This window comes from Chrysoperla carnea, chromosome 4 (genome assembly GCF_905475395.1).
Source record: "Chrysoperla carnea chromosome 4, inChrCarn1.1, whole genome shotgun sequence".
Taxonomy (NCBI): Eukaryota; Metazoa; Arthropoda; class Insecta; order Neuroptera; family Chrysopidae; genus Chrysoperla; species Chrysoperla carnea.
The window spans coordinates 34,448,163-34,464,564 of NC_058340.1; the positions used below are offsets into that span (position 1 = coordinate 34,448,163).

General features: G+C 28.9%; 1 protein-coding gene and 1 non-coding gene across 3 annotated transcripts in view; both read right to left on the reverse strand.

Moving 5' to 3' along the window:
- Positions 1–3,070: 3,070 nt before the first annotated feature.
- The window catches only part of LOC123299136 (myotubularin-related protein 6), a 38,613-nt gene continuing 25,281 nt past the window's right edge, over positions 3,071–16,402 (reverse strand). Inside the window, exons 2-12 of one of the 2 annotated variants that reach the window (XR_006535304.1) lie at positions 10,236–10,352; positions 9,103–9,423; positions 7,760–8,020; positions 7,560–7,692; positions 6,986–7,218; positions 6,271–6,521; positions 5,860–5,988; positions 5,668–5,794; positions 4,949–5,284; positions 4,428–4,838; positions 3,071–3,313 (exon numbers count right to left, since the gene is read on the reverse strand). Coding sequence is in view for 1 of the 2 variants with exons in the window: in XM_044881389.1 (XP_044737324.1) it covers positions 4,683–4,838; positions 4,949–5,284; positions 5,668–5,794; positions 5,860–5,988; positions 6,271–6,521; positions 6,986–7,218; positions 7,560–7,692; positions 7,760–8,020; positions 9,103–9,423; positions 10,236–10,352 (2,064 nt within the window). In the remaining variant the exon portion in view is untranslated. Of the gene's footprint in view, positions 3,314–4,088; positions 4,839–4,948; positions 5,285–5,667; positions 5,795–5,859; positions 5,989–6,270; positions 6,522–6,985; positions 7,219–7,559; positions 7,693–7,759; positions 8,021–9,102; positions 9,424–10,235; positions 10,353–16,402 lie in introns of those variants that run through there. The other variant, XM_044881389.1, reaches the window with a different exon arrangement.
- Positions 6,838–6,910, reverse strand: Trnaf-gaa. The gene has a single exon. It is a non-coding gene; the product is annotated as a tRNA-Phe (tRNA).

The following is a 16,402-nucleotide window of genomic DNA, read 5'->3' on the forward strand; positions in this document are numbered from 1 at the left end:
ATAGATAATGTAAACAAATAATACATACTCCAGTTAACTTATATATTGTGTTCATGGTTCTTATATATTGTATTGTTGTCTACTGTGAGTGACATTTCGTTTATCGGCTAACTTCTTGGTGTTAAAAATTGTAACTTGCTTGAACATGTTGTTTCACGTCACTTTGTACGCGCGCATCAAAAAAATTTATTTTGAAACAATAATACAAAGTAATGTACCCTTTCCCATATCCTTCATAATAAGGTACCCGTTACCGTCAAGGTAACACTTTTATGACTTAATTTAACTTCTTTTCCCTGAGTACAAATGAGTACATGTTTATAGGTTAGGCCTATATCCAAAATAAATTAATTGATATTAATGACTCATTAGTATTAAAATATTGATCGTGAGAAATATTAAGTATGGTTTTTCATTTTAAATAATAAAGTTAAATGCTTCGATTAAATATAAAGAAATTAGGTCGTTAATGACTATAAAATTATTTTCTTATAAGTAATTACAGTTTAGAATATTTTTACTAGAATTAATACTACTAAATTAAAATATTTCTTTCTAATATTACAGTAGTTAAAATAAGTTATTATGAGTTATTATTTTCAGTAAATTAATTTATAACCAGGGACGGATTTACTAAGAGAAACTTTAAGTGCATCCTCCATGGCCCCCACCAAAATGTTAGATATAAAACGTGATTGGAATAATTATAGATGTCTTTAAAAAATAGCATTTTCAAGTGGGTTAATCCCAGAGAGAAGATAATCGGCGATAATTGACTCATCAAAAAATTAAGAAAGTCAAATATTTTAAGTAATTCCTACGGTATTACAAGCTGAAATACTCTTTACGAAAATTACACCTTTGTCGATTGGATAAATTGTTATGAAATGTATACCAAAACCCTATTGATCGGGCGATGATCCGGAGAAATTTTCTCAGTCGATACCTCCAAGCTATGTAGTTCAATCACAAAATCAACCCGATTTTATCGTGTCTGCAAATAATTTAAGATGATTAGGGCCAGCAAATTATTAGTTGATTTATATTACAGGTATTACTTGAATCGACTAAATGTGATATCGACTAAAATCTTATACGAGAGGAGATATTGCGGAGATGTTCGTATGATTCGCATGAAAGAGTAACCTCTAAAAAAGATGTTATATGAGATCACTTGCATTAATCTCAATAAAGTTTGCATATTCATGTAATTAAATTTACTGCATTAATGGAAAATGTTTTATATTCAATACAGATTTCAAACGACGACATGCAACAATAAATTATTTAGAAAATATTCAATTGAAAACAATCGCAAAAGATAAAAATCAATAAAATGCAAATAATGAATGACATCTCATAAATATTTATTTATTTATCCGTTTTATTAATTTATTACATATACAATATTTATATATTTTTTAATAACTATGTACAATAGCATGATATACACCTTTGAGTAATGAAATTAATATTAACCAATTTAAAAAAATTATTCTAGCGATATTTTTTAAACAAATGAAAAATAAAATTTCTAATAATTCCTGAAAAACAAGTTTCATAGAAACAATTTACATCTATATGTACGGTCATCCTTTTACAAGAAGAATATTTTTCTATTTTCAACTAGCTAATTGGACATTAATTGTATTTTTTTATGGAAATAGTTTTAAAAGTAACTACGGAAGAATATTAATTATTAAAAAAAGCTTAATTTTAACATAAAAAATTCAAAAGTTTTTGTTTATAATTCTTAGACGTTAGACATTTCAAACATTTTTATCGTAAAACTAAAAAATTCAGCTGTTTTTTGACTTCATTAGATTGTAGCACCTGGCAAGTGCAAAATTGCATGAGAACCCGCCATCGATAATCGCTCTTATAGTCGCCTAGTGGGGATCAAAGTAATCCATCTTACATAATGTCTAATTCAACATACTTCAAGTTTAAATTTTTACTTATAATCATCGCCATCAGACAGAACTGAATCAGATTAAACATTATCATTCGATACTTTAATAACATAAAATTTATCTTTATTCTCATCCTTAGTAACATTTTACAATCTTTATATATTTTATGCCTTGTCAAGGTTGTTATGAAGAAAATTCTATTTAATGACAAACTTTTAAAAACTTGACATTCAATTATTCATATAAAAAGTAAAGCCTAGCCAAAGTATGAAGTCATTCCTGTTCTTGGTTTTCGAGAAAACGATGTTAAAGTTACTTGTTTATGATGGGTATATATTGCATTATAGGGAAACGGCGGTAAATACACTAATTTAAGATTCAAAACTCGAGACCCAGAAATGACAGTTTCACAAAAAACTACCACAGTATTTATGAAAAGCTTATAAATAACTGTTTTTGAGATAATTAACAAAAATTATAACAAAATGTATGAAATTTAATATAATTATATTACGCTTGGCAACGTTTCACATGTGTTGAAGATATGCCATTGTATTGATAAAAAATTATCTTATTAAATAATGTTGTAATTATAATTTTTTATTAATTTAAATATAACATAATTCAATAATAAAAGAATTTTGTTTAAAAACAATTGAACTTTTCACGAAATTCAAATAATTTCTTTGGGAATGTCAACATAAACATTTCAGTGTTGTCAGACTTTATACGTCACAATTAACTTTTTTTTTTTTTGAAATAAAAATATATTTTTAATCATTAAAAAATATTGTTTGAATACAAAAATAGGCAAAAACGTTTGTTTTTGTTTTTCCACTTTCATAACAACCTTAAACTGTGGAACGTGAAATGTATGATTTAGCTTCAGTAACTCTTGAGTTCTGAAATCCATTTAATTAAGCAATAAATTTGTATTTTTAATAACTATAAAAATATGTAATTTGATTACCTTTATATATTAAAAATTTCATTTACTTTTCATATTATATACACATTTTTATTAGACACTCTTAAAATGAATAAAAAATTTCCTCACAAATTGAATTATATGCATGAGCAAACAAAAAATAAAAATCACAGACAAATATTTGATCAAGGAAAAACTAAATTTAATATTTTCATTTGTACCTATTATTTGAATTAGTAATTGTCATTTCCACTAGATTAATAAAGTTCTAGAATAATATGGGTCTATTTTCATGTTTTTTTGAAAGGTCTAGAAATTGTGACTTTTTTTTGTGGGGGTGCAAAATCTAAGAAACTTAGCAAAAGGGAAAATGCATATTATGCCGCTCCCTTTGAATGTGACTAGTGCATAATATCATAAAATATAATCAATAAAAAATTACTGAAATTTAAAAAGTGAATAAATCCAGCACCTAAAAAAATGAAAACCTTAAATTTATAAACTAAATCCTATATTAACCCTGATTTTCAAAAAATAAAATAAAAATGTATATAAAACAATCGATTTATCCGACTAGTACGTTATAACAGCACACTATTTATTCAATGAGGTAGTTTACCCGCTAAAAATTGTCATTAACAACCCTTAGAGCAAACGCTAAGCAAGTTAATGCGCTCTTTAACTGATAAAACATCTCACTATCGTATAGAAAATATTATGGTAAAAGAGTACTTGTAGAGAAAGTAGGAAGAAATTAACTTAGAACTAATTTTTCCGTATACTTAATAATACTTTTCAGATTTAAAGTCTACTTTGTATGATTTATATTGAATCTATTCCAAAAAAAAAAAAAAAAAAAATTCCATGATAAAATAATATCTTGCTTCTTTATTGTCGTCCTTGACTATCCTTGTTATTGAGCAACTTTAAAAGTGTTATATTTATATATTGTGCTGCTAAATATTGAGAAAGTTGAATCTAAGGTTTGTACTTTTAATTACAATAAGTTATAGAATGTAAAATTCAGAGTGGCGCAAAAAAATATCACAATTATTTAGAGGACATATTTAATTCATTGGATTCCATTTTGAAAATTAACGAAAAACTATTTTGATAAATTGAAGCGTGCCTATCGTTAAGAATTTAATGCAGATGGGGCCCTCAGAGCTAACAATTAATCTTTTGATTGCGAGTTTTCGAAAACAACAAACTTTCTTGTTTGCCGGATTTAAACGCTTCTTCAAATTTGAAGAAAAAAATAAAAAACAATGAATTGCGACCTTAACACCTGAAGTATAGGTTAAGAGTATGAGATAAAATATTCCCCACGAATTCGATATAGATAAAAAATAATTCTTATAAAGATCACTTTGCGCCACCCTGTATTATACTGTAACTCATTATAAGCTTTCAGTAAATTTCCTCAATATTTTTTCAAGTATAATGTGATGTTTTCCCGTAGTATTTTCAAATTAAGCATACTTCAACGTACAAAAATATGGGAAAAAAATTAAATCTACATCGCAAAACATTTTTGTGATTTATTTTATTCAATTTATTTTGCATTAGGGTCTGCCTTAACTTACAGCTTTAAAATTTCTCCAAAATCAAAACTTCTGAAACGGTGAGTCAACTATACTTTTCTGAACCAGCTTCCTCTTTATATAAGCCCGATCGTAAACTTACTGGCAATCACTTTTCCCAGATTGATTTAGACGAAACTTTAAAAAAAATTCCTGTTATTGTAAAAATTATGTTTTTAACATTTTAAAATTTTTAGTTTAAAACCAAAAAAGCGTATGAAGTACAATTTATACACAAAGTTTTGTTAAATATTTCTTTTATTCTGGTGTTTCAATCGATTCAGATCGTGTAATAATTTGATAACATGGTCGACATACTGGAACAGCACGTTGACTATGATGCCCTGGTAACGATGTATGATGTTTGTCTATGCAGCGTGTACAAAATACGTCACCACATCTATAACAGTGGTGCTAAAAAAAAAAAAAAAAAACAATATTCTAAATACGACGTTAATAATACGTGGCTCGAGTTAAGTTGGAATTGAATATGAAGGTTTGCATAAATTGATTAGAAATCTTACCTTGCGGCTAAAATTATCAAAAGGTGTTGTGCAAACACATTCCTTAACGTTTCGAAGCGTTTTCCAATCTAATGCAACTGATTCTAATTCTTCGGTAATTTGATCCATAGCTGGTGAATTAACATGATTTGAATTAACCGCATCCTCTTGTTTTAAATCTGATGTTACTTTTAATGGATGTGAATCATCTGCTGATTCTAAGGTAGATTTTTCATATAATGTTTTATTATCAATTGCATTTGTTGGATCCGGTGACGAAATATTTGAGTTTGTTGGTGATTTGACTTTTCGCATTCCACTTGCTTTGGATATTAATGATTTTAAAGATGTCACTTTCTACAGCAAAAAAACAAATGTATTACACACATATCTTCAATTGTTTCTAACACACATATTAAAATAATAGAATTGTTTATTCCAGGACCAAAGACGAAGAAGATACCCAGAAAATCTTTTGAGTTTATTCATATTCAGAAAAAGAAAGAAACAAGACAAAGATGTCCGATAAGTCATTTCTAAAATTTTATCGAGGTATTAATTGAGCCTACTCGGAGGGTAAATATGTAGGATTTGGAAATATGACGAAGAAGTGCTTGATTCTTGTTTTGAAGTTCACTTTCTGGGGTAATTGGTTGCTTACTAGATCCATGATTATCGGCAATAATAAAAATCAACAGGTAGCTGCAAGTACATCAAGATTTGGGTCGTTATTCACTTACTTTGGTTAAATATCGTATATGATCCTCCAACGAACTGCTATGATCACACGTAGCTAATAATAGATCATTAATTGGTTCACGTGGATGAATTCCAGTTTCAAAACGACTATACATTCCTCTCCAAAATCTAAAGAAGTAATTAAATTATATCAAAAAATTATACTAAATATTTCTTTACGTTCAAAAATTTACCGAATCGTTTGAGGTGCTAGACATGGTTTAAACACACCTGGAACATCATCGGAATTATATAATGGATTCATATATTCATTCATATGATTCGCCATATAACCCCATAATGAAAAAGTTCGTTCTGCAAGTCTAAAAAATAAAAAATGTATTAGTCTCTTCATTTAAGCGACCGATCCTCTTTTTTCGTTGCAATCAGTTATATGACAGAAGGTATAATTAAATGACGCTGAGACATTACTAATCGAAAATGTTAAATAAATAAATAAGCATGGAGAAGAAAGTAGAAATTGGAAAACACAAATGACACATAAAATCACATGCAATGAGAAAGAAAGTAAAAAAAAAAGCAATTTGGGGAAACTGGTAAGTGCATAACACTACCCAAGCCAAGACTGTATAAGTTGTGCTTACCTTAAATCCACTCGATCTTTTTCACAATTTCCAATAAATGTACCATATTGACATGATTGGACATGATCATGCAAAGTCAGTAGAAAACGTTCGTTAAATTGAAAAGCAGATGGTCGCTGCTGTGTTAGTTGCCAAGTTACATCTATGAACTGTGTAAATATTGGTGAAACTTCTTTTGAGTCACCTTGTATAAAACCACAACGTTCAGTAAATTTGTGTCCAAAGGCTAACCAGTCTTTTTCAATAAGAGCCTGTTCAAAACAAAAGCATTGCTCTAATACATTCATAAAATGGAAAAATCTCATAAAAAATTCAAAAATAACGAGCTTTGACACCACATCAAAATAAATATATTTAATCAAAAACACCAAAATAAATTTAATCAATGGGATGGGATTTATTAATTTAATTATTTTATTTTTCGACATGCAGAAATTACGATATTTTTTATTCAAATTATTATTTCTAAGTAGTACAAATAGTATTGCTCCGTGTTAATATTTAAATAATAGTATTTATATTAATAACTTACACAAGTGTAATAGTATAAAAAATAAAAAAGTTAAATGCCGAAACCAGGGATCGAACCAGGGACCTTTAGATCTTCAGTCTAACGCTCTCCCAACTGAGCTATTTCGGCAAGTTGATAATGGTGCTTAATAATTGTCCAGTATGAAATTGAAACAAAAAAATTATATATACAACAAACACTAACTTGAAAACCTTGAATGGTCCGATAATACGGATCCAATAACAACGAAGCTATTGAACAAACTTGTGCGGTACGATCCCATCCATCTGAACAATGTACAACCACACTGATACCTTCGTCAATTGCTTGCGCTATAAACCAAGATGTATCTAAAATAGCTTTTATATGTCGCAACCATCCACTTGATTCTAATCCACCAATAAAACTGCTCATTGTTGCATTTTTTAATTCACATGCTAAAAAAATAAATTTTATTAATTTTTTTTTAGAGTTAACTCTATTTCTATTCACAAACTATTTCGGAGTACCGAAAACCGGTACCAGTTCCCGAAACCGGGAAAAGTACTGAAATTATTTAATTAAATACACAAACGATTTTTATGTTTTCAGGACCAAAATTTCTTAAAACATGATTAAATAACAAATTCTTACTATTTTTCATTTTTTGACAGAATGTATTTCTCGTTTGAAAAGTACCCGGTTTTGGAAAAATAAAACGACGTTTCTCCAACGATAATCATTCAAATCAAATATTACGCTAGCATGCGACTATACGTTAAATGACTTTTTTACTTACTTTCCAATAATTTTTGTAAACTATTTCGCATCACGTGAATATTTTCAATACCCAAAAATTGGAATTTTATATTATCATAAAATGCTTCATTTTCATATCCTTTGCCAGCTGCTCGATTTGCCATTGCATTTATCTAAAAATTTATTTTTTCAATGTAAGTATGTACTTGATAATTAAACTTAGGCAAATGTGGGGAATACCTTTGGTCTCGTATCTACCACATACATAAATTTAGAATTTGGATTTGTACGTAAAATACAATTTAACATTTGTTCATCCTCAAGACAACGTGCACTGAATCCAGATAAAGGTTGACTACTCCGGCATATTGATGCTTTATTGTGATGTAAATATGTGAGTGCAGGTAAACGTCCTTTTGAACGAAATCGGGAACTTCCAATTAAAACTGTTGTGTTTGCTGATGTTGGTACATAAATATACCGTGGATATGTATCACATAGCTAAAAATTATTTATAGAAGAATTTATATTACAATCTTACAATTAACAGTTTCAAACTATAAATTTAGTGGATTTTTGGATAATTTGTGATTTTTTGAAGTGAAAACTTCTTTGATAGGAGTAAAACTTATGATTTCGCGACATCTTGGAAGCAACATGCATACCACGTGACATACATACCACGTTAAAAACACCGGGTCACGTGATCGCAAAATTTAAGCAACGTTTGACACAGTTTGTACTTGAAAGCAAGATCGCTTGAGAACACTATGTGCTGTTGCCTTTTAATAATTTATAATTGTTTTTATGCACACTGTATTTATGTTAATGACTTTCAAGCGAAGTTTTCTGTTTTAGGCATTAAAGAACTCAGTAAATATGCATTTTTTCTGTTTAGACTTTTCTCGTTAGTCAAGATTATCAAATATTAACCTTACAATTTCACAATTGTCTCATTTTCATTATACAGGCTGGGCCATTTTAATCTATACAGCTAAATGCCTCGTTTTGTAATTAACCAATCAAAAAATAACCTAAACAAAAGTTGCAGAGTTTGATGGGGGATATCATGTTTTGAAATCAGATTGGACCTAGTTCTTCGGGTTTCTTTAATAGCTAATTTAGATCCTAAACGGTAAAAGATAGAATAAAACTTTAAATTAGAAAGTTGATCCTCATAAAAAAAGCTAACAATTTTTGTTTAAAACATTTTTTCAAAAACGTTAGCTTTCGGAGGAAATGGGACTTAAAAATATGCCATTATTGCATTTAATCGAAAGGAAATACGCTTAAAGTTTATAGATAATTTTATGCCAAAGTCATGGGCACAGGAAAATGTACTCTATTGCCCTTGACTACTTTTGGCTAAAGCATTTTTCTGGAGTTAGCGTATTTTCTTTAAATGCAATAATGACATATCTTTAAATGGAATTTTCCTCGATTTAAAATTAGTTTTTTGTTTATGAGGATCAACTTTCTAATTTAAAGTTTTGTTCTATCTCTTACCGTTTAAGATCTTTAGTTTTTGGAAAACACTTTAGTTTTTAATAACATAAATATATGGGTTCATATTGTTAACTTACATCATAATCTTTATTGGTTAACGTCATACACCACTGATCATTTGGTACACGCATACGTAAAAATTCCGATTGTAAATCGAAGAAATTCCATCCAGCTGGTTGTGGTATATCTTCATCACTTGACGTATAAAAAAAACAATATAAATCTTCAATATTTGATGGCTGAGATAAACGTTGTAGTGTTAAATAAATATCATAACAATCTCGTTCACGTGGTACCACAAATGTTACTGATAAGAAATTTTTACAACGAATTTGTATTGGTGAGCCAGTTGTTGTTAAAGCTAATTTTTCTATTGTTGCTATATGCCAATGGAGTATCTATAAAATAAACAGAAAAAAGAATTAAATTCATCTCTTCGTCTTAAAAAAATGGACCTTTGTCCTAAAATATTTTTATTGCTTTAAAGGACGTTCGTTATTGAGCCAAAACACCGTGCCAAATCAATTTTTGGATAACATCAATGACTACGAAAATATGAAGGATTTAAATGTACAAATAGAAAGAAAGGAAAATAACACTTGGTGACGTCATAACCTGCAATTATCATAGAGAGTACATATCAAAAATTGTTTTGCAGGAGATTTAATTGCTTATATATCTATATATATATAAATGGAAACTGACTGATCGATCAACGCACAGCTGAAACAGCTGGGTCTAGAAGCCTAAAATTTTGTACACACGTTCACACGAAGAGAATAATTAACTTAATGATTGGTTGCAGAGTTTCTGAGATATAGCAATATTTGGAACGATTTAAATCCGTATCTCAAAAACAATTCGACCAGTCATCAAGTGCGCCCGATTTTTGTACTTTTTGGGTCAAAATTACCTTATATACTGAGTTTTATCGAAATTGTAGATAAAAAAATTCTCGATTTTTTGCAATTTTTTTAATGGGTAGCCCTTTAATTTTTGTTTTTGTATTTGATGAAACTCGGCGGATGGGGTAATTTTGATACAAAAAGTATAATAATCAGGTTAATTTAATGATTGGATCCATAGAAAGTTACAAAAAACCGTCAAAAAACGTCGAAATCGTCCTTACGTTATTAATGAATGGCCCCTTAGACTACAAACTGAAATCGTTTTAAATCACCAGGATCACAATAAAAATAAAAGATCTTACCCATGTTTCTTTTTTAGAATCCGGTCCGACAAATATTAAATGAGTTGTTGTTATATACAGTGTACCTTGTGATGGATTTCGAACGTTGTATCGATCCAACATTTTAACATTTTCAATCTGAAATAAAAAGAAAAAGTAATTAAATTAATTAAAAGTTAATAAATGAAATCATGTTTCAAACAAAGTTTATTGCTGTTCATCGATTCGTGATTGAAAACACAAAGTAATATTATAAGGATATTTTAACCCTTTAGCTCCGTTTGACCATTTTGCACTCTAGGAGAATGTAGCTATTATACCCTTCAAAATTTAGGTGTAAATAAATAAGGGCAATATAAATAATTTTATAAGGACAGCTAAATCGATTGTAAGAAAATAAAATTAAAAACTCATGTTCTGAGATAATATATTTTCAAAATTAAAATTCATTTCAAATGAATATTGGTGAATCATAGGGGGGCCGCAGTTTTTGAAAAAAGACTAAAATTTTAAATCTGAAGGAAGATCTATTTTAGAAAAGTGATGATAGATATTTATATCTGTCTAGGGGCAAGACACGTCTTACTAAATTCGACCTTATAGAACAACGCTGTAGTCAACCATAAGGCCCAAATAAACTTTTTCTCTGGATTTAAATCATGTCTTGTAGCGATGTCAAAATTCGACAACTTGCTGTTTTCTGTACCCCCTCCCTACGGGCTACTGTCTGTCAACGGCCCTGCTGCAGAATCTTAAGAAATTAATATTTACTAAGTATATTATGTTCGAAATTTCTGTATATTTCTGTTAATATTTTGAGTACCTATTAAACAATAGCAGATTTATATTTTGTATATTTATAAAATCATAAAATAAAATATCCAATAACATCTCAAATTACGGAAGAGAATAAATTTTCAAATAGAATTAAATACGTAATAAATTTAATTAATGCATACTAGTATTTCATAAAGTAATAAAAATAAGCTATGCATTCATTTAGTATTCATTTACACGTTGTCTTCAAAACCAAACAACCACAAAACGCGGTTTATTATTTTTTAAATGCAACATTGTTACCCGAACACATTTTACCCGAATTCGACCGCAAATTGAAGGGAATAACCTCCTTCACAGTTAAATTATAAATAGGTACATATTTTAAGGTTTAATGTGACGATTTTAATTAAACTTTATAATTTTAAGATTTTATCATGACCACAGAAAAAAGTTCACGTGAGGCTTAATGGAATGAATTACAATTGAAATTCTTAGTACTATTTTAGAGATAAAATTCGAAAAATGTACCAGTTGGACCTCATTTCCAAATAGTCCTAAGTTATGCGTGCAAATTGAATGACCTAGCCCTTTTCGTTTATGAAAAATTTGTTGGTAATCATTCAAATATACAAGACAAGGGTAAAAAAAATGAAAATAGAAAATACGTTTTTACAGCAGTTTTGGATATATCGGCTAGTTCTTCAATGAAGATGTCATGTTTGAAAATGCTGTTTACTAAATCAATAAGTAAAATAGATTAATAGATTTATATTTTATCTTTGTTACACTAAAGGATTAATCCAACAACCTACATAAAAGTAAACACTACAATTCCTTGATAAATATTTTTAATTAATTTAGGAGTGCCCACGTGTATTTGGTAATTAAAATTAATAAATTGCTTAAATTTAACAAATTTATAAAATCTACTTAATTTTAATTGTCACATAAAAAGGCTTAAGGTATACATACCTCTTTTAATATGAAATATTTCGCATTTTATGTTGACGATTTTCTTACAGTCTTAAAATAAAGTACTCAAAATATAATTTATTACATTCTCAGTATATAGAATTCTACATTCTTATGTCTTAGGATGTTTACTTCTAGATAGATTATTCGTGTACGTATTATTCAGTGGCGTAGAAGATGGTCAAGCGTAGAAGACGGTCTTAAACACATAATTATCTAACAGGAATAACTATATGCAGGGCTCACTTTATCACCATACTCCTGAAAATATGCACTGGATATATATTTTATTAACTTCCCAGACGAAGTTAATGTAATGGGGCCGATTTTGAAAATCTCCAGTTTTACATATTTCCGCGGTTTCAAGGCCGCAATATCCGAATCAAACCTTTTCAATATGATGTCTGTGTGTGTGTGTGTGTAAGTGCGTATGTTCGTTCGGATTCTTTCGCCTCGATTATCTCTTGAACCAGTTATGACATTAACACGTGACTGGGCAGAATTAGTTTAGCCGTTTTTTAATGATAATAAAAAACTGGAAAAAACTGAATAAACAGAATCTGAAAAGTGGATAAAACACATGATTTATCCATGGAGATAATGATCGTTCCAGCATAAGCTGCAGTACATGCTCGAAGAATAATCTATAAAGGCTAACAAGACCTTTTTTTATTGTTTTTTTCCCCCCTCTGGGAAGTTAATCGTGTGGACTACAGAGGTCGCACTCACACAACTTTAGTACCACACCGACTATGTATTGCCAATTTATTAATTTTAAGAAATACCTAGCTTTAAGAAACCGAAATGGGTGAACTGTTTTGGACCAGAATATATTTTGACTCATTTTAGAATAGACATAAATTTTTTTTTTTTTGAAGAGTAGAGTTGTAGAGCATACAAATATGACAATAATTGAATAAAAATTTAATAATCGGACATCTTAATGGAATTTTCCTTATTTCGGACAACGGAAACTTTTCATTGTTTTCTTACATCTACGCCACTGTATTATATCAGTGTTGAAACGTGAGGAATTTAGAATTTATATACCTTGTTATAATTTTATACTTATGTCAAATGGTAAGACTAGATTACAGTGGGGTAAAAGAAAACATTGAGGTGAGTTTGAAGGATATACCAACAATATTGTCTTCTCTATTTCCATTTTCATTATAATTTACTGTTGAAATTATTCAAAACATATTTGAAATGTGGTATAAGACTAAAAGTAAACAACCAATTACAATTACAATTTACTTTGTAAAATAAAAATTTTATTTAGATTGATTAATCCTCTATCCTGATAATAAATATCCTGCAACGTGTCTTCCCATAGTCATGATATTTCTGTTTTCCCGCTTAGGATGAGATTTTAAATAGGTTCAAAATTAAAAACAATAAAGTCAAAAACGCTAATTTTGTCTCGATTTGAGAAATTGATCTTCCCGTATGGGGTATGGTATTTTTGACGTTATTGTATATCTCAAGTCAATCAATAAATATACCCGAATTTTGTATTTTTCGGGCCAATATTTTATCGACATTAAAAATGAAAAATTGTTCTTTGTTTTTCCTTTGCGATTTATTTACGAGATAGTGAAAACATTCAAAAACAACTTTTTGATTCGAAATTTGGTGAAACTTTATATATAGAATAATTTTAACCCAAACCAGGGGTTGATCAAAATACCACAATTTCGGACAGGACTCCGACCTAAATTTCATGTCAATCCGGTTATTAGAATAGAAGAAACAGAACGACATCGACACACATATGGTGATAGAGTGTTGAGCTTAGAGTCACAAACAATCACACAGTTAGAAAATACTTAGACGCCTATAAGAAGATATACAAAATGGTAAAATTACATTATAGAATATTAATGTTAGTCATATTTTTAAATGTCAAGTTGAACTAAATATTTTATTTAACTGGAGCTGGAAGCTTTATTCAATACTGGTGATGCTTTTTGCTATACATAAGAGGATTTATTTCATTATCATTTAAAAATGTATTCTTCTTTTTAAGTCTTACTTTATGGTAGAACATTCTTCGTATAAAGAAAAATAAAGTACCCAGACTCTCGAAAATAATTTTTTACATCTATATAGAGAGTTACAAACCAAAATGTTTTTTAATCAATGTTAATTTTTAATGAAAGCTCCATAAAAGCTCTGAAGATTTGAATAAAAATCATAAAAACGTTTTTGAATTTTTTGTTATTGAAACAATCGAAAAGGAGCAAAGAAGAAAAACTTTTGTAATACATCTCAAAATAATTGATGTAAGAATCATTAGTTCTTCACAATTTATTATTTAAAGCAATGCAACCAACGCATTCCTGAGATATTTTTCTATCATATGGTGAGATCGTCCATATTTTTTTATCAATTTCCCTCATTTTAAAGATTATCGTGCGGCCTAAGGAAAATTTTCAATTTTTCAAAAGTTTTTTTTCTTACTCTTAGTCTTATAACGTCAAGTTATAACATAATTCACCATCAAAATTTAAAAAATATAATTTTTAAAATTTTGCTCCCACTACCGTGCTCATACATCCTTAAAAGAAAATTTCTTTGCGTTTGCTTTAAATAGAGTATTTGCATATCTATCATTTCTAGTCCATGTCGCTGGTTCAAATACGAGTTGAAGAAATCTAATTTTTTTTTTAAATAAACCTATTAGCAGGTATAAACCTTTTATTGTTTTTTCCCTGTTCGTGCAGTTGTGACAATCACATCAGTATTTTGTTATAATTTTTATAAGTGGTAGAATCTATCAAAAAAAGATTGTTTAGAACTATTGCGTTGCATTTCAAAACAACAATATTTGAAATTTGTTATTCAGTATATTACTTTCATACAAACAACTCATGCGTTTGTGTCAACTTCACCACTCAACCCCATACGATAGTTGTATCACATTCGTGTCACCAATCGCCATATATGATCTAGCGATGAGGTTGGGGCAACCTCATATCGGTTGGTATTAGGAATTTTTTTTTCAGTGTACAAACATTTTCCACCGGCTTCCATAAAAATCAACTGAGAAGTCGATTCCTTGGTTAAATGCTTCATTTCCTACGGTATTTTAAATCATAGATTTATTTGGTCACCCCATATAGGGGTTTTGCAGCGTTAGCATTTATATTTCATATAAATATTATAAAAAGAACGTAAAAATAATGATGAATGATTATACATATTTTTTGATGTCATGTCTTATTATAAACGATTATAAAAAACATCAAGTTGTTGAGAAAACTCATATTAAATTTTATATGTGATTCGAAAAAGTTCAAGGTTACCCGTTACACCGAAAACTAAAAAATACAAAAACAATTACCTATCTAATTCTCTACGGGGAAAAAATAACACGATCCTCTTCATTTTATTTTTTCAACAGTTCTTTCATTAAATATTTAATGCATTTTATATTATCAGTCTGTGTTCTCATTTTAATGAAAACAAGTGAAAACAATTGACTGAGTTAATTGTTCAAATACCATGTATAGACAGTGTTGATTACTCTGTCACATTACACATATACCTATACATGCCATACATATATAACTGATATAGTCATAACATACATACTATACAATTTGCGCATAATTTGCGGTCTCACGGATAAACAGTCACGAAAAAATGTTTCAAACAAAAGTTGTTTACTTTTTTTAAGGATAATTTTTTACATTTAAACTTTTGTTTTATCTCTAATGGTTTACAAGATGGGTCCTACGGACCCAAGACACAATTGACCTATGTTGCTCATTTACGAATTTGACCTCACTTTTTACGTCCTCAGAATTCTATTAAAATTTCAGCTTGATATCTCTTTTCGTTTTTGAGTAACCGTGATGACAAACGGACAGACAGACGATAGAGAGACAGACAGACAATCAGAAATGGACTAACTAGATGATTCTATGAACACCTATACCAAAATTTTTTTCGTAGCATTAATATTTTTGAGCGTTACAAACTTGGGACTAAACTTAATATACTATGTATATTTCATATATACATGGTATACAAGTATATAAAAAGCTTCCGTATGTACTTGTTTAGGGAAATATTCCTGAAATTAAAATTAAGGTTACAGGATATAAAATATATTAAAATATTATTTTTTAATTATATTTAAATAGTAGTAAATTTTACTTAGCTTGTAAAATATGCTGATTCTGCTATTTTTATAACCGAAAATCACGTAATATACTTTAACGAGTTTGTGTATAACATTTGGGTACGAAAATTTATTAAATTTTATTATCTTATCTTGCAGAAGGAAATATTTCGTAAGCTAACAGATTTCTAGACCAACAGACAATGCAGTCTAAGCCATTGAGGATAGAATAGACTGACATTAAGCCCGAAAATGGATCGAAACACCACTGGCATCAATTTTTAAAATGTTAAAATTTCTCCAAAAA